This window comes from Protopterus annectens, chromosome 3.part1, assembly GCF_019279795.1.
Source record: "Protopterus annectens isolate FY-2018-M chromosome 3.part1, PAN1.0, whole genome shotgun sequence".
NCBI classification, from domain to species: domain Eukaryota; kingdom Metazoa; phylum Chordata; order Ceratodontiformes; family Protopteridae; genus Protopterus; species Protopterus annectens.
Genome location: NC_056732.1, coordinates 1728162261 through 1728180812, shown reverse-complemented (window position 1 = coordinate 1728180812; position 18552 = coordinate 1728162261). Strand labels below are relative to the sequence as shown.

Sequence of the window (18552 nt, the reverse complement as noted above, 5' to 3'; positions counted from 1 at the left end):
TCTTTGAATATCTTTGGGGCTGCCTTGTCTATACTAATTAACTTGGCTTTCTCCTTTGCATAAACATTGCACCATATCAAATCTCTCTTTCTTTCCCATGTCCATATTTCTTTTTTATATTTTTCAAATATCTCTCGGTTTTGTTGTGTATACTTTCGCATCTCCTCAGATGCTGCTTTTTCCAAACAGATCAAAATTTCTTTATTTACATACTGTTTTTAAAAAATCTGTTGTATTAATGAACACAACTTTTTATTTGAAGCTTCTGAAAGTTTTTTCTGCGGAAGTATTTTTCTTTCCTCTAATTTCTCTTAATCATTTTGTATATCTTGTGTCTGGAAATTCTGGGCTTTTTGCATAATGGTAACAATACATAATTTATTTTTTATCCTTAATAGTCCACTCTATCGTCTTTATGGCTCCCTTTGGCCAGTCAATTTTTGTGATTTTTGTGGACTGCTCTTTCCTTCTACAACAGGAGGGCCATCCTCCCCTAGGCCTGGCCTGACCCCATTGTAGGAATGTTTCCGTATTTTGAGGATTCTACACTGTCATTTTTTCCAGTCCTGGAACCAGTCCGCCTACCAGGATTGGGCACTTTTTTATCCTGGGTCATGTGCACCCAGCTATCTTTTTTTGTTTTTGACTTACTTCTGTCCATGCTATATAAACACAGTCTATATATCAGTGTCACCTTGGTGATAGTTTGTGAAAAACAGGATCGACCTCGCAAAGGTACTCATCAAGACTTGAGGATGAATTCAATTTCAGCACTACTTCTCTCCTCTCGTCTGCTGACTTTTTCATCTCTCCATTAGGACCCCAGTCAGTCCAGTGTGTGTATACTGATGTTGTACCATGGTACCCTTCCGTATAAACCCCTTTCCACATGTAGCACACACATAAGGTTTCACACGAGTGTGTGTATACTGATGTTGTACTACGATACTCTTCTGTGTAAACCCCTTTCCACATATAGCACACTTATAAGGTTTTAGACCAGTGTGTGTATACTGATGTTCTACCATGGTACCCTTCCGTATAAACCCCTTTCCACATGTAGCACACTTATAAGGTTTCACACGAGTGTGTGTATACTGATGTTGTTCCATGGTACTCTTCTGTGTAAACCCCTTTCCACATGTAGCACACTTATAAGGTTTCAGACCAGTGTGCGTATACTGATGTTGTTCCATGGTACCCTTCTGTGTAAACCCCTTTCCACATGTGGCACATTTATAAGGTTTCAAACCATTGTGGATATGCTCATGTCTTACCATGTGACTCTTCTGTGTAAACCCCTTTCCACATGTAGCACACTTATAACATTTCTGCCCAGTGTGTATATATTGATGTCTTACCATGTAATCCCTCTGTGTAAACCCCTTTCCACATGTAGCACACTTATAAGGTTTCAGACCAGTGTGTGTATACTGATGCTTTACCATGGCACTCTTGTGTAGAAACCCCTTTCCACACGTAGCACACTTATAAGGTTTCACATCAGTGTGTGTATACTGATGTTCTACCATGGTATCCTTCCGTTTAAACCCCTTTCCACATGTAGCACACTTATAAGGTTTCACATCAGTGTGTGTATACTGATGTTGTACCACGGTAACCTTCTGTTTAAACCCCTTTCCACATGTAGCACACTTATAAGGTTTCAGACTAGTGTGTGTATACTGATGCTTTACCATGGCACTCTTGTGTAGAAACCCCTTTCCACATGTAGCACACTTATAAGGTTTCACACCAGTGTGTGCGTACTGATGTTTTACCATGGTAGCCTTCCGTTTAAACCCCTTTCCACATGTAGCACACTTATAAGGTTTCACACCAGTGTGCATATACTGATGTTTTTCTACTCTTGACTTCTGTGTAAAACGTTTTTCATGGCTGGCACATTTTAGGAGTTTCTGTCTGGTGTGAGTAATGTTACTTGTTGCTAATTTTACTTTACCTGTGAAACCCCTGTCATGTATGGCATATTTATATTGTTTCTTTCTATTGTATACTTGCTTATGTATTGCTGACATATTCATTCTTCCTTTGCCAATGTGAATTAACTGATCAGTCAGGCCGCTAAAGTGAAGCATTAAATTATCACTGTGATTAAGCCTGCATGGCTCTTTTCCTTCTTGAGGTTCCAGATGCATCTCCAGTTCAGTTTTCTTGCCAAATTCATCTTTGCTTTCCATACATTTATGATGTTTGCTTTCACTTGGCACCAGGCTGCGTCTTGTAATCACTAAGTTCTCCAGCAAAGCTTTATCACGCTCAGAATTAAGCAATGTGTCCTGTGATGACTGCAGACTCCAGACCTCATTACAATCTGTGCTCCTGCTGACTTAAAATAAAATTGAATCAGAATTTAATGATCCACAAACACTGAAAGTACAAAATGTATATTAATGTATCCTTACACAAACCTTTTCTAAATTTCCAAATGCAGAAAACAGTGAACCTCTGAGTAAAATTACTGTAACAATCACCAAAACCTTGTCTCCTCTCACTATACCTTATTGTTCCTTTTAATTACATAACATTGACAACTGCTCTGCTGTTTGTTTTCTTTTTTTATAAGATCTTTAAGCTATAATCATGACTCAAAAAACTTTACAGCATTGTGTTAAACAATTTTACATGAGCAGCAGCTAAGCAGAGTGTGTGTGCAATTCAGAAATATAAACTTTGTGAGGAACATTATTAAGATGAGCATATCAATGTATGCTAATAAGGCAAAGCAATATAGGAGAGCAATTCAGTCCTGCACCCACTGCATATTTGAACCTAGTTGAATGTTTGTGTTCATGTTTAAGGACTTGCTAAAAATGTTTGTGATACCTTACTCTTGCAGTACAAAGATCAATGCAGTTTCCTAAAACATGTAAAAATATTTTCCAACTTATTTAACACTACGGTGAACAATACAATAACACTTCAAAGCAGTTATACATGTCAGGTTTGGCTGTGGCAGGTACTGAACTTCCTGCTGTATGAAATGTTTCCATAGGGTGATGGTTCTCTCTGCTTACCCTAATGTTGCATTGTGCAGATTCACTTGTCTGGGCTCAAGGAATATGTTACTTAGATCTGAACTCATTACTATTTCTGAATAACTCAGATTTCACAGTAAGAAATCCTGCTAAACACTGCACTCATTTGTAATTAATACCATCCACATACCTGCACTCATTTGTAATTAGTACCATGCACATGCCTGCACTCATTTGTAATCAGTACCATGCACATACCTGCACTCATTTGTAATTAGTACCATGCACATGCCTGCACTCATTTGTAATTAGTACCATGCACATGCCTGCACTCATTTGTAATCAGTACCATGCACATACCTGCACTCATTTGTAATCAGTACCATGCACTTACCTGCACTCATTTGTAATTAATACCATGCACATACCTGCACTCATTTGTAATTAATACCATGCACATACCTGCACTCATTTGTAATTAGTACCATGCACATACCTGCACTCATTTGTAATTAGTACCATGCACATACCTGCACTCATTTGTAATTAGTACCATGCACATACCTGCACTCATTTGTAATTAGTACCATGCACATACCTGCACTCATTTGTAATCAGTACCATGCACATACCTGCACTCATTTGTAATTAATACCATGCACATACCTGCACTCATTTGTAATTAATACCATGCACATACCTGCACTCATTTGTAATTAATACCATGCACATACCTGCACTCATTTGTAATTAATACCATGCACATATCTGCACTCATTTGTTATTAATACCATGCACATACCTGCACTCATTTGTAATTAATACCATGCACATACCTGCACTCATTTGTAATTAATACCATGCACATACCTGGGTCCCTGCAAGTAGTACTGTGAATGAGCTGTCAATGCCATGCATTCAGGTGGGACAAGGCAGGTCTATAATTACACATTTAGCTATTTGTAGATGGAGTAGCTTTAGTGCCTGATTTGTTACGCATACATAGGGGTATAGGGCTGCTATGTTTCGCACCTTAAAGTGGCATTTCAACCATAATAATTTGTGAGCCATAATAATCCCCAGTTTTGTCATCTACAGCATCACGCAGTGAAGTGCCCTCTATACCAGTTGTTACACAACAGATGGCAAAAGGGAGACTTAATTTCACCACTAATTCTCTGCCATTTTGTCCATGACATTTGTCAACGTGGGACATTATGGTTACAGAAGGATGCTTCTTTTAGAGTACTGAGGTGGTGTGAGACACAGACAAAAAATATTTCTAAATCTCAGCTATCAGGATTATAGCCAGAGACTCCTGCAAGACTGCTGTAAAGGGTTTCAGTATAAGATGGAAACTGTAACAGTTTAGCCCAGGCTGTCACATATGCAACTGGCATCCCTCATGTGGAGAAACAGTATCATCACCATTATGATGACATGATGTGCCAAAATCCTGACCTCCTTGTCTGCTGCAGCTTAACTTCATCTTCCTATGTACTGTAAGTAGAACTAATGTTAGTTGCACTATTAAACTAGCACTGAAAGCCATCCTCAAACATTACACAGTGCTCTTTTAAGTACTTATTTTAATATCTACTGCTCCTGGAGATGTAGAAAAGAACAGGCAGCTGCACAGGAGAAGACAAGAGTACCTAAGAAAGTGCTGGGGTAACTATACTTGTTCCAGATGGTCTTGCCTTGAATATTAACAGTGGCAGGGATTTATTCCAAAATATGTATCATTCATACTCCAATGCCACTTCTATTATAACTGACATATCTCAAAGGTACCAGTGTGACTAATATTGTTAGCATGCCTACTCATGCATCCTGTCATAGATTTGGACAAGTGGGTCAGGATGTTAAAGTTGTGCTTCCACACTGAGAAAATGCCTATGCAGCTGTGTTACCATGAAATGTTTCAGGTTTATTTTTCTATCTCATTATAATAATTACAACATTAGATGGTTAAAATATGTATGATCAACATGACTGATTGCGGGAAAACTTTATCTGTTTTTACTTCTTGGACTACAGACATCTGTTAGTTACGTCAGTCCTCTAGCTACCAAAATTCAAGTGAAAATGGCTACTGGTTCAGGTTCAGCTCTCAGTTTAACAAGGCTTTTAGTGAATGTAACTAAGAAAAACTAACTTCACCCCCCATCCCCCCATCACTAAACCAGGACATCCCGCCACCTGCCCCCTCCCCTCATCACCAGGGAGCAGGTTATTAATGCCCTCTCAAAGGAAAAAAAAATACAGACTCCATGGGACCTGACAAAATCCCTGGCTGAGTCCTACATGAACTCAGTCAAGAGCTTTCAGCACTGCTAGGCATCTTATTCAACCAAAGCCTGTACACCAGCTTCATCCCAGCAGAATGGAGCAAAGCCACTGTCATCCCTCTACACAAAGGTGGAGCATTCCCCGACCCAGACAATTATAGGCCCATCAGCCTAACTAGCCTGATCTACAAGGGCATGGAACACATTACTATGGACCTTGTTAACAAGGACATTGGCAACCTCCAAATACTTGATCCCACACAGTTTGGTTTTGTCAAAGGGAGATCATGCCTGTTAGACTTGGTCGCCTTCTTCAAAACAGTCACCAAAGCTATGGATGAGGGGAAGACCGTGCACACCACCTATCTTGACATACTATTCCCCACTCGGGCATAATAGATAAACCTTCCCAGCTAGGCATCAACCCATATGTTACCAGATGGGTAGATAAATGACTCACTGATAGAACCCACTCAGTCAAAATAGGGGAAGCTACCTCTAGTAGTAGACTTGTAACAAGCAGCGGACCCCAGGATTGGTCTTGAGGCCTCTGCTGTTTCAGGTATACTTTTTCTGAGGTGAAAGGCAAAACCAGTGGTCTGTGGTTGACTAAGTTTGCAGAGGACTGCAATCTGCGCACTCAAATTCCCCTAGTGATGTGAACATCCTCCAAGAGGGTGTTACCTAAACAAATGACTGGTGCCAGAAGCATGGCCTCAAACTGAATGCTAAGAAATGCATCATTATCCCCTTTGGGGAAAATGGTGTCCCCACTAATTACAACATTAATAACAATGTACTAAGCATGCAATCAGTCGTGAGGGACTTAGACACCCAGGTTGACAGAAACCTGACTTTTGACACTCCACATTGCCTCCATTGTACAGAAGGCTTTTCACATTGCTCACATCATAAGTAAGGGTATTTCATTCATAGGTTCATAGGTTCATACTAGGCTATCTGCCCAAGGGCATTTATAAGCCTAGCCCATAGTTATTTGGCTTTCGCCACCCCTTTAGTTTGAATAAAACTATGCCTATTATTTTGCTGTGCCTCTGTCAAGCAGTGACACTGAAGTAATCCCTGGGGTATATCTGCGATCTCCCATCCATTGGTCAAGATTTCTCTTGAACAAGGCCAGCGAGGTGCTCTGCCTCACATGTACCGGGATTTTGTTGTTCCACAGCATAGGGAGTCTCTGGGTGATGAATCTGTCCCTCCAGCACGTTCTATTAATAACCGTGTCAAGGTTTAAGTCTCCCGCCCTTGTGGTTCTGAGGGATCTAGATTTTTTGAGGTGAAGCATATTCATCAAATCTGGGTTTGACATGGCCTTATATGTCAGGCACAGGTCACCTCTGAGCAAGCGGTATGAGACTGAATAGAGCTGGAGTTCTTTCAGTCGGGCAGCATAAGACATATTTTTGAGACCCTTTATCCTTTTGGTGAGGAACTTTTGGGGCCTTTCCAGCTGCTGCAGGTGTCGGGTCAGATACATTCCGAATGGGGCATTGTACTCAATCATAGGTCTAATGAGTGATGAGTACAGGGGCGATGACCTCCTTGATCTAGATGTGAATCCCTTCATGATCAGGTGGGCAATGTAGAAGGTTTTCCTAACTACTTTAGCAACATGAGTGTCAAACGACAGGCTACTGTCAACCTGGGTCCCCAGATCCCTGATGACTTCTTCTGTGCTCAGTGGATTGCCACCTATATGGTAGCTAGGGGTAACCTTGTTTTTCCCGAAGGGTATGACTATGCATTTCTTGGCATTTAACTTTAGGCCATGGCTCTGGCACCAGTTATCCGTTTCTGTGAGGCCCTTCTGAAGGATATCTGTGTCAGATGTGTTTTCGACTATGGCGCCTAGTTTGCAGTCATCTGCAAACTTTGTCAGCCATAACCCTCCTGCGTTTGCTTGTACTTCAGAAAAGTAGATGCCGAACAAGAGTGGACCCAGGACTGAGCCCTGTGGGACACCACTTGTGACAGGCTTTGAGTCTGACATGGCTCCAGCAACTCTGACCCTGTGTGTTCTGTCACTTAGCCAGTTTGCAACTCATCTTGTGATGTATGGGTTTACATTCAAGCTGATGAGTTTTTCGATGATACCTGAGTGGGGTATTGTGTCGAAGGCCTTTGCCAGGTCAAGGTAGGCTGTATGGACTGCCTTTCCCTCATCAATGGCCTTGGTGACTGTCTCGAAAAAGTCAACCAAGTTTAAAAGGCATGATCTGCCTTTGACAAAGCCAAACTGGGTTGGATCCAAAGTCTGCAAGTTCCCTATGTCTTTATTTATGAGTTCCATTATGATCCTCTCCATGGCTTTGCAGATAAGGCTTGTCAAGCTAATGGGACGGTAATTTCCAGGGTCGGTGGAGGCACCGCCCTTGTGAAGTGGAACCACAGTCGCGTCGCCACTCCTTGGGTACGATCCTGAGGTGAGGCTAAGATTAAACAGCTGTCCTAACTGCGGGTTTAATTCCTCATTGAGTTAAGTGGAGCACATAGCCGGGACACCATCTGGTCCCATGGATGCTGTGTTTTTGCCTTGGAGAGAGCAGTTCTCACCTGGGCGTTGGAGATGTTTGGGGGCTACAATCCTCTGGTATAGATATCTCTCCTTTTGGGGAGGGGGAGTAGTTTGCACTGAACCTGTCAGCCAGTATGTTGGCAATGTGTGTAGGTTCAGTAATCTTCACATCATTTTGAACTAATTCTGAGCATATCTGGGAGTTTCCTCCTAGGTTTCTAACATAGCTAAAAAAGGCCTTATGATTGTCTTTTGAGTCCTTGGCGATTTGTCTCTCAAAATTTGCCTTGGATGATTTTATGAGAGCTCTTAGTTTTTTACTTATAATGATCAAAGGTGTCTTACCTTTCAAGGTCATAAAATCCCTGTACTCCTCCCTTATCAGACCTCCCTTATCAGACCTATTATCAAGTACAATGCACCTTTCGGCATGTACCTTGCCAAGCACATGCAGCAGTTGGAGAGACCACAGAGGTTCCTGACCAGGAAAATCCAGGGTTACAAGCACCTATCCTATACAGATAGTCTAAAAGCCCTGTCCCTCAACTCAGTCTCATACAGACTGCTCAGAGGTGACCTGTGTCTGGAACACAAGGCCGTCTAAGACTCTGCCTTGATGGAGTTGCTGCATATCCATAAGTCAAAATCCATTTGCACAACCCATGTGCAAGGCCTCAACCTGGTCTGTGACATTAACAGAACTTATTGGCAGGATAGATTTGTGTCCCAATGACTCCTCCATCTGTGGAATAGACTCCCTTTCCACGTGAACCAGAGTACCTCATGAGCCCTCTTTAACAAGAACCTGGACAACTGGATGGGAAACAGAAAATATACCCCTGGGATCCCACTTGTGTCCCTGCTGGACAGGGAAAACAGGTGCTAACTTTGTGGGAATATGGGTGCAATTCTTGGCTAGGCTTATAAGGACCTTCAGGCCAAGAGCCTAGTATTGTCTTATGACCCTATTTATTTTTGGTCCATACAGTGAAAGGAATCTAGCCAGTAATGCAAGTATGCTCATGCCTCAGGTTATGAGCAAGCACCATGAGGAAAAATAATTAGCAGCTTATTATAAAATGGACATGCCCAATGAAAGAAACTACTGCATATTAGCTGCACAAATATTTATTTATTTGTTTTCCAGGGTAGAGCACTGATCTCTGTGGACCTTTGACAAACTCAGTATGGGAACAGTCTTAAGTGCCTTGCTTAGAACCACACAGTAATGTAATGAAGGCTGTGGGAATCAAACCTTATACCATAGAACCACAGCAAACAGGTCATTAACAGCCTTAGAACCACACAGTAATGTAATGAAGGCTGAGGGAATCAAACCTTGTACCACAGAACCACAGCAAACAGGTCATTAACAGCCTTAGAACCACACAGTAATGTAATGAAGGCTGTGGGAATCAAACCTTGTACCACTGCACCACAGCTAACAGGTCATTAACAGCCTTAGAACCACACAGTAATGTAATGAAGGCTGAGGGAATCAAACCTTGTACCACAGAACCACAGCAAACAGGTCATTAACAGCCTTAGAACCACACAGTAATGTAATGAAGGCTGAGGGAATCAAACCTTGTACCACTGGACCACAGCAAACAGGTCATTAACAGCCTTAGAACCACACAGTAATGTAATGAAGGCTGAGGGAATCAAACCTTGTACCACAGAACCACAGCAAACAGGTCATTAACAGCCTTAGAACCACACAGTAATGTAATGAAGGCTGAAGGAATCAAACCTTGTACCACTGCACCACAGGAAACAGGTCATTAACAGCCTTAGAACCACACAGTAATGTAATGAAGGTTGTAAAACAGTGGGTCAGGATGTTAAAGTTGTGCTTCCACACTGAGAAAATGCCTATGCAGCTGTGTTACCATGAAATGTTTCAGGTTTATTTTTCTATTTCATTATAATAATTACAACATTAGATGGTTAAAATATGTATGATCAACATGACTGATTGCGGGAAAACTTTATCTGTTTTTACTTCTTGGACTACAGACATCTGTTAGTTACGTCAGTCCTCTAGCTACCAAAATTCAAGTGAAAATGGCTACTGGTTCAGGTTCAGCTCTCAGTTACATTCACTAAAAGCCTTGTTAAACTAAGAAAAACTAACTTCACCCCCCATCCCCCCATCACTAAACCAGGACATCCCGCCACCTGCCCCCTCCCCTCATCACCAGGGAGCAGGTCATTAATGCCCTCTCAAAGGAAAAAAAAATACAGACTCCATGGGACCTGACAAAATCCCTGGCTGAGTCCTACATGAACTCAGTCAAGAGCTTTCAGCACTGCTAGGCATCTTATTCAACCAAAGCCTGTACACCAGCTTCATCCCAGCAGAATGGAGCACAGCCACTGTCATCCCTCTACACAAAGGTGGAGCATTCCCCGACCCAGACAATTGTAGGCCCATCAGCCTAACTAGCCTGATCTACAAGGGCATGGAACACATTACCATGGACCTTGTTAACAAGGACATTGGCAACCTCCAAATACTTGATCCCACACAGTTTGGTTTTGTCAAAGGGAGATCATGCCTGTTAGACTTGGTCGCCTTCTTCAAAACAGTCACCAAAGCTATGGATGAGGGGAAGACCGTGCATACCACCTATCTTGACCTACTATTCCCCACTCAGGCATAATAGATAAACCTTCCCAGCTAGGCATCAACCCATATGTTACCAGATGGGTAGCTAAATGACTCACTGATAGAACCCACTCAGTCAAAATAGGGGAAGTTACCTCTAGTAGTAGACTTGTAACAAGCAGCGGACCCCAGGATTGGTCTTGAGGCCTCTGCTGTTTCAGATATACTTTTTCTGAGGTGAAAGGCAAAACCAGTGGTCTGTGGTTGACTAAGTTTGCAGAGGACTGCAATCTGCGCACTCATAAATTCCCTTAGTGATGTGAACATCCTCCAAGAGGGTGTTACTTAAACAAATGACTGGTGCCAGAAGCATGGCCTCAAACTGAATGCTAAGAAATGCATCATTATCCCCTTTGGGGAAAATGGTGTCCCCACTAATTACAACATTAATAACAATGTACTAAGCATGCAATCAGTCGTGAGGGACTTGGACACCCAGGTTGACAGAAACCTGACTTTTGACTCTCCACATTGCCTCCATTGTACAGAAGGCTTTCCACATTGCTCACATCATAAGTAAGGGTATTTCATTCAGAAACAAGGAGGTCATAAAATCCCTGTACTCCTCCCTTATCAGACCTATTATCAAGTACAATGCACCTTTCGGCATGTACCTTGCCAAGCACATGCAGCAGTTGGAGAGACCACAGAGGTTCCTGACCAGGAAAATCCAGGGTTACAAGCACCTATCCTATACAGATAGTCTAAAAGCCCTGTCCCTCCACTCAGTCTCATACAGACTGCTCAGAGGTGACCTGTGTCTGGAACACAAGGCCGTCTAAGACTCAGCCTTGATGGAGTTGCTGCATATCCATAAGTCAAAATCCATTCGCACAACCCACGTGCAAGGCCTCAACCTGGTCTGTGACATTAACAGAACTTATTGGCAGGATAGATTTGTGTCCCAATGACTCCTCCATCTGTGGAATAGACTCCCTCTCCACGTGAACCAGAGTACCTCATGAGCCCTCTTTAACAAGAACCTGGACAACTGGATGGGAAACAGAAAATATACCCCTGGGATCCCACTTGTGTCCCCGCTGGACAGGGAAAACAGGTGCTAACTTTGTGGGAATATGGGCGTAATTCTTGGCTAGGCTTATAAGGACCTTCAGGCCAATAGCCTAGTATTGTCTTACGAACCTATTTATTTTTGGTCCATACAGTGAAAGGAATCTAGCCAGTGATGCATGTATGTTCATGCCTTAGGTTATGAGCAAGCACCGTGAGGAAAAATAATTAGCAGCTTATTATAAAATGGGACATGCCCAGTGAACTCACTATGTAATAGCTGCACAAACATTTACTTATTTTATTTATTTGTTTTCCAGGGTAGAGCACTGATCTCTGTGGACCTTTTACAAACTCAGTGTAGGAACAGTCTTAAGTGCCTTGCTTAGAACCACACAGTAATGTAATGAAGGCTGTGGGAATCAAACCTTGTACCACTGCACCACAGCAAACAGGTCATTAACAGCCTTAGAACCACACAGTAATGTAATGAAGGCTGAGGGAATCAAACCTTGTACCACTGCACCACAGCAAACAGGTCATTACCAGCCTTAGAACCACACAGTAATGTAATGAAGGCTGAGGGAATCAAACCTTGTACCACAGAACCACAGCAAACAGGTCATTAACAGCTCCTTAATCCTCTAAGCCAACTACCAGATATCAAAAGATCTGAATGGCTATAGCGCCAAAAATACAGTCTTGTACACCAACATGTTAGTTAGTTAATTAATTAAATCAGTGTTTTAACCTACTACGTGACCTAGCCCTATTTAAAACCTTTTCAGCCATGACTCAGATCTCATGGACAAATTTGTTCAGCCAGTCAATGCAGACAAGCTGAAAACATGCAAATTCCATATTGACACAGATCAAAACTCAGAAATGAACCCCAGACCCCAGAACTGTAAGGCAAAGTTGTGTCTGAATCATTCACACAAAAATGACCAGTGGTGGCTTATTAAGGCTATTACAACAAACAAGCCATTTAGAACCATTTGGAATTGCAAAGACTGTAGCACAGAACTGTTGTTAAGGATTGTAAATGCACAAATTACTACTTAACATCTCTTGCTACTTTCTTCCCAAAACTGCAATAACGTGCCAAAGACTGTGCATCTTTCAAGTTACTTGAATCACTGATAAGACAAAATAAGTTTGGGTATAACATGTGATCTGATAAAAAGCAAGATGTTAGAGAAACATTCCTGACCTTATCAAAAGCTATGGCCATTTGAGTGCCTCAAGAATGTAACTGAGAGCTGAACCTGAGTGATTGTCCAGTGGTGGTCATTTGAAAAGAACAGGACTGTTTTTTCTTTGTTTGGTAGTTTTATTTATTTAACATTTGTTTATCGGGAAAGTCTGACTTGGAACACAGCCAATTTACAGTGGAGGTATGGGGAAAAATGCACCAGATGCATGTCTTTGTATTGTGGGAGGAAACCGACATGAACGCAGGGAGGACATGCAGACTCCACACAGAAGGCACTCCGGCCAAGAATCGGATCACAAAACATCTTGCTGTGAGGTAACAATGCTATCGCTGCACCACTGAACCATCCACATATAGAAGATAGAGATAAAGTGGAGATCAGAAAAAAGAACCTGCAATAAGCAAGCAATAATTTATTTATTTATTTTACATTTGTTGACTGGGCTAGTCCAGCTGGATATATGTCCATTTTCAGCAGAGGCCCGGGGAGAAAAGCTCCTCGAAAACACAGTACAATTTATATTAAATGACAGTTTTTACAGATGCAGATTTGTTTGTGTCTTTCGGCTTTTCCCAGTTAGGGGTCGCCACAGCGGAACTCCAGTCCGCTAATGATTGGTAGTTGATTTTTACGTGCCGAGTTACCAGCCCTGACGCACAACCTTCAATGAAGGTATGCCCATTCACGCATGTTTCCATGCAGAAGACGGTCTAGCTGAGAATCGAACCAGACAGCATCTTACTGTGAGGTGACAACGCTACCTCAGCACCACATTCTTTACATTTCATTACATTTCTACTTCCAGAATCATAGTACATATCGTATATGGATAGTTATAAGAAGATATTAATCATGACATTCAATTAAAATATAAAAGCACATTTTCTTTATGGTTAACAGAAAAACAACTAGTATACCCCAACAACACCCTGGTGATCATGTCAGTTGCCCTGCTAGACAGGGGTCCAGAGAAGTAAATATTGTGCGAAGAAATATCCAGGGAATTGTTATGGCTAGGTTTACATAGGCCCTGGGCCGAGAGCCTAGTACCAACCTATGAACCTATATACAGGCATAGTGATAGGTATCCTGAGATAAATGGGGTAATTAGTCAGGGTTCGCACAAGGACATAACCAATGCAATTTAAGGTATAGTTTCAGTTTGGCTTTAAATAGTGCTATTGAGGAAAGGGAGGTCAGATCACTGGGGAGTAAGTTCCAGGTTTAGCCCATTGTATAGGTTCATAGGTTCATAGATTAGTACTAAGCTACTGCCTCCTTTGAGCCATTTTTTAAGCTAACCAATTATCCCTTGTGAGACTCAAACCTGCACCTGTGTTTGTAGGCAAAAACACCTTTAAATTAAGCCACCCTCCCAACCTTGGAGAACAAAGCGTCACCAGCCATATTGTTGGTTTTACCCATTTGTACAAGTATTTTATTAGATGAGCCTAGGGTCTTAAGGTTATTGTAGAGGGTGATAAGGTTGGTAAGAACTGGCGTATTAGTAGGATGATATAGGATCTTGTGGGCAACTGTTAATTGGTTAACTAGAAGTAAATCTGGCAACTCTAGCCATCCTAGTTGTTCAAGATTAAGACAATGATGGGTTCTGAAAGTGGATCCTGTTGCATATCTGGCAATATTACTGTAGGAGATAGCAAGCTTGTTCAGGTTGTTTTTAGACAGGTTAGTATATATATATATATATATATATATATATATATATATATATATATATATATATATAGAGGAGGCATAGAGGACAGTAGAGATTAAGTGGGTACGGCCAATAGTAGCCTTAGCTAATGGGGTCAGAAAGGGTTTGATTCTATAACGGTAGCCTAGTTTTTTGTTGACTGTTTTTATAGTACTGTTAATGTGAGTATCAAAGTTAAGGTTGTTATCACTTAGTACCCCTAGCAGTTTTGCAGTTGAATCAGGAGATATGATAGTACCGTTGTTTTATGTAACAGTAAAGTTAAGTGGGGAGGCCCTATTGGTGGGAGTGGATAGCTGGAGTTTTGTTTTTTTGGTGTTCAAGATGAGGCAACGGTGTAGAAGCCATTTCTCGACTGTATTAAACACATTTTGGGTGAGGGACTGATGGCGAAGTGGCTGAGCATATTAGCGTGGAATCATCTGCGTATTGTATACAGGTAGCTTGAGGTATTACAGAGTGTAGGTCACTGATAAAAACAGAAAATAGGAGAGGTCCTAATATAGAGCCTTGGGGGATACTGAGGGGAATGGGGAGGTGGGTAGTTAAGTTGTTCTCTCACAGTACAGCCTGCTGTCTATTGTTTAAGTAGGATTGGAACCATTGTATAGCCAGCGCATCTAGTGACAGGTTTTTGAGTATGTTTATGAGAAATTGGTGGTTAACCATACTGAAGGCTTTAAAGAGATCAATAAAGAGGGCTGAGGATAGAGTATTATTATTACAATTTTTGTTATTACAGTCAGAGAAGGATAAGAGGGCAGAGGTAGTGCTATGAAATGGCCTAAAGCCATGTTGGCAGTTAGCTAATAAGTTGTCTATGAATGCATTTCTCCATGATTTTTGCCAGAGGAGATAATATAGCAATAGGTCTATAGTTTGATAATTCATTGGAGTTATCAACTTTATGCAGGGGGATAATATGTGAGATTTTCCAGATAGATGGGATAGTTCCCTCAGTGAAAGTTCTGTTAATCAGGATGGAGATGGGATAGGCTATGGCTTTTGCAGCTTTTTGCAAATATTATGCAGGTAGTAGGTCAGCTGAGGGAGTGGTTGTTTTAAGTTTCTGAATAAGGGTACAGACAATGGATGTAGGTACAGGTTGAAGCCGAAATGGGGGAGGTAAGCTAGAAGTAGAGGTAGTCAGAGATGAGATGTCAGGAGTTAGTTGATTAGCAAGAGATTGAATGGTCTCAGTGAAGAAAGTGTTAAAGGTATTGGCAATTTGCTTGGGACTATCATGGTCAGAGCGTAATGGGGTGGGTGTGACAGAATGACCTGGGTGTAAAAGTGTATTAATCCCTGCCCAGAACTTTTGTGGTTTGTTTTGATGGGTTTGTTGGAGTTGAATGTAAAAGTTTCTTTTATCTGACAGAATGGCTTTTTTTGTATTATTTCTTAGCAGTCTAAATTTTAAATGATCTTCAGGGCTTTTAGCAGTACGCCACTTGGCCCAGACTTTATTTCTAAGGAGCATTTTTTGTTTGGGTGCTTTGGAGGGCCATGGGGCAGGTTTAGTCCTAGTTCTAATGGTTCGTATTGGCGCATGGTAGTCTAAAATACCTAAGAATTTAGTATTAAAGTATTTTGCTGCTTCCTCCAGAGGTAGGTGTTTGACGGCTGACCAATCACATGCCTTAAGTTCATTTTCGAAGATGTCTGGGTTAAAATTTTTGTTGGTCCTTATTGTCCTATAGGTGACTGGGCTTGAATGTCACACATACCTGATTATGAAGGTGAGTGAATGGTCGCTTATATCTTCAGGGAGGGTCCCTACTTTGTAAATTTGGTGATGGCTATTTATGAGAATCCAGTCTAAGGTGCTTTCATTGTTATTGAGTTTGTTGGTCTTTGTGGGGGAGGTAATGGTTTGAGTAAAACCATATAGATTAATATGAGTAGTAGGCTGTTCAGTAATACAGCTCTTCCAGTTGATATTAAAGTCACAGAGTACTATCGTTTCTTGGGGATAGTTGGTGGAAAGCCAACTAAGGATATCTTCTAGGGTATTAGAGTTATTCCCTGGGGGAAGATAAACACCAATAATATAAATGGATTTACATTTATTGAGTTGAATCTTGGAGATAAGGATTTCAGCATTACTAGTTAGAGAGGGTTTAGAGTCTACAGAGGTCACCTGCAACCCAGATTTGTATAGGATAGCTACTCCACCACCCTTCTTAGCTTTATGGTCTTGTCTCAAGATATTGTATCCTGGCGGAATAACTTCAATGTCTTGTGTTGCTGGCTTGAGCCATGTTTCAGTGAGACATAGGATGTCAAATGAATGTACATCCATGAGAGCATGTAGGTGGGCAACCTTATTATTTATGCTCCCGATGTTAAGATGGACTATCAAGAGTGAGTTGGGGGGGGTCTGCTGAGGAATTGAGTATTAGAGGTGGTTGGGGTATGGGGTTCTGTGGTCTTGATAGAATTTGGGCCGGGATTAGGATGTATATCACCATCTATTAAGGAGTGGAATTGAATTCTACGTGTAAGTTTTAGAAGTTTACATATCAGGTTCTAGAATTTCCTAGCTCTTGGGCTATAGTATCTGATTGGAGTCAGTCTATGATATTTTTCTGGCAGGCAGGTAGTTGTGCAGGGTGTGTTTGAATGGCTTTGAGAGACTGATAATGTTGGTGTGGAGGTTTGCTTTGTGGGCTAATGAAATCCTAGGCAGTTAAGATGTTCATAGAATGTAAGAAGCTAAGGTATAGATAAAATAGGTATACGTGAAAATAGAAGTAGGATCTTCAGGTGTGGGAGGTTGTTATGAATGGCATTGTGGCAGAGTTATATGTAGGGTATGATATAGGGGAAAGTTAGGTGGCTTACACTGTTAAAGACTTGAAAAGTAGGTACTGGCACTTTAAGGACTTGGGACCTGTGATTGGTTGTAAGGATGGGGGTGTGGTTAGGGTGTATAAATGTAGGAGCACTGGGGGCAGGTGGTAATTGGGGGCAGGGTAGGGGAGCGGAGTGAGCATGCAGAGCAAACAGAGCGGGATGAGCAGGTGAAGGAAGAGGACCCCAAGAACAAATCACTGGAGAGATGACTGCTGAGGTAAGGTAAGGTGATGGTAGGTGAAGAGGTAAATGAGTTACAGTGAAAATAGAAGGACTGAGTAGGACTAGGATAACAACAAGTAACAGAAAAATTAATAGCCTGATAAATATGTTTCAAGACAGTAGAATAGACGTTCAAGGCAAGTAATACTAGGAGAAGGGTGCCATCTAGTGGGCAAAGGATATATTGCAACAGTATCTTCACGTGGGAGCTGACAGGTCTTGGAATAATGGAGGGAAAACAGGAGTTAGCTACAGAGGCTACAAGAGGGGAATATATGGAGGTTGAGGAGAAGAGAAAATTATGGCTGCTGGCCTACAGGTGTGTGTTATTGTGTAATTAATGCCCATGCAGCAGTGTCAGGAATCTACACCCCTGGAAGGGCATTATTTACACAATAATAAACACCCTGGAGGGCATTATTGCACTTAGAGAATGGGCTGTCTGTAAATATTGTTGTCTTTTATTTATTTTTATTGGTATTTTTTTATATATTTTTCATGCAAAAAAGTTCCTCCTCCTAATATTTCAAACTTACCGCAGTACATATTAATGGTGTTGGAGGAATCATTTTACATCCAAAATATAGCACTTTAAAAAAATTCAAGGTAATTACTTTATTTTATGGTCCCTTACTCCTATACCTTTTGGTTTCTTGCCAGTCATTTGCGACTGAAGTTACTAAATAATGACATACATTTCAGTTTCAGACTTTTTATTTCCTTCAGAAAAATTAATACTAACACAAATCCTTTCATTTAAGAAAATCTGTAATTTTATAAGAGCAATGATTAAAATCTGTTCTGATTTTTGAGCCTGTGTTCCCCCTTTATTTTAGGTTTTATCTAGATTTCTTAAGCTGAAAGGTTCAAAGGTATGTAGACCTCTTTACTGGTGCTGCTGCTGCCGCCAGTGGTCGCTCTGACTCATTCACACTCACTCTCACATACACACACACAAACACACACACACACACACACACACACACACACACACACACACACACACACACACACACACACACACACACA

At 41.3% G+C, this 18552-nt stretch overlaps 1 protein-coding gene across 1 annotated transcript in view; it reads right to left on the bottom strand.

The window, feature by feature from the left end:
* Nucleotides 1-760: 760 nt before the first annotated feature.
* LOC122797848 (zinc finger protein 2 homolog) overlaps nt 761-18552 on the bottom strand; it is a 152188-nt gene continuing 134396 nt past the window's right edge. Inside the window, exon 4 of the mRNA XM_044066369.1 lies at nt 761-2350. Coding sequence (XP_043922304.1) covers nt 804-2350 — 1547 coding nt within the window. The 3' untranslated portion in view covers nt 761-803. The remainder of the gene's footprint in view (nt 2351-18552) is intronic.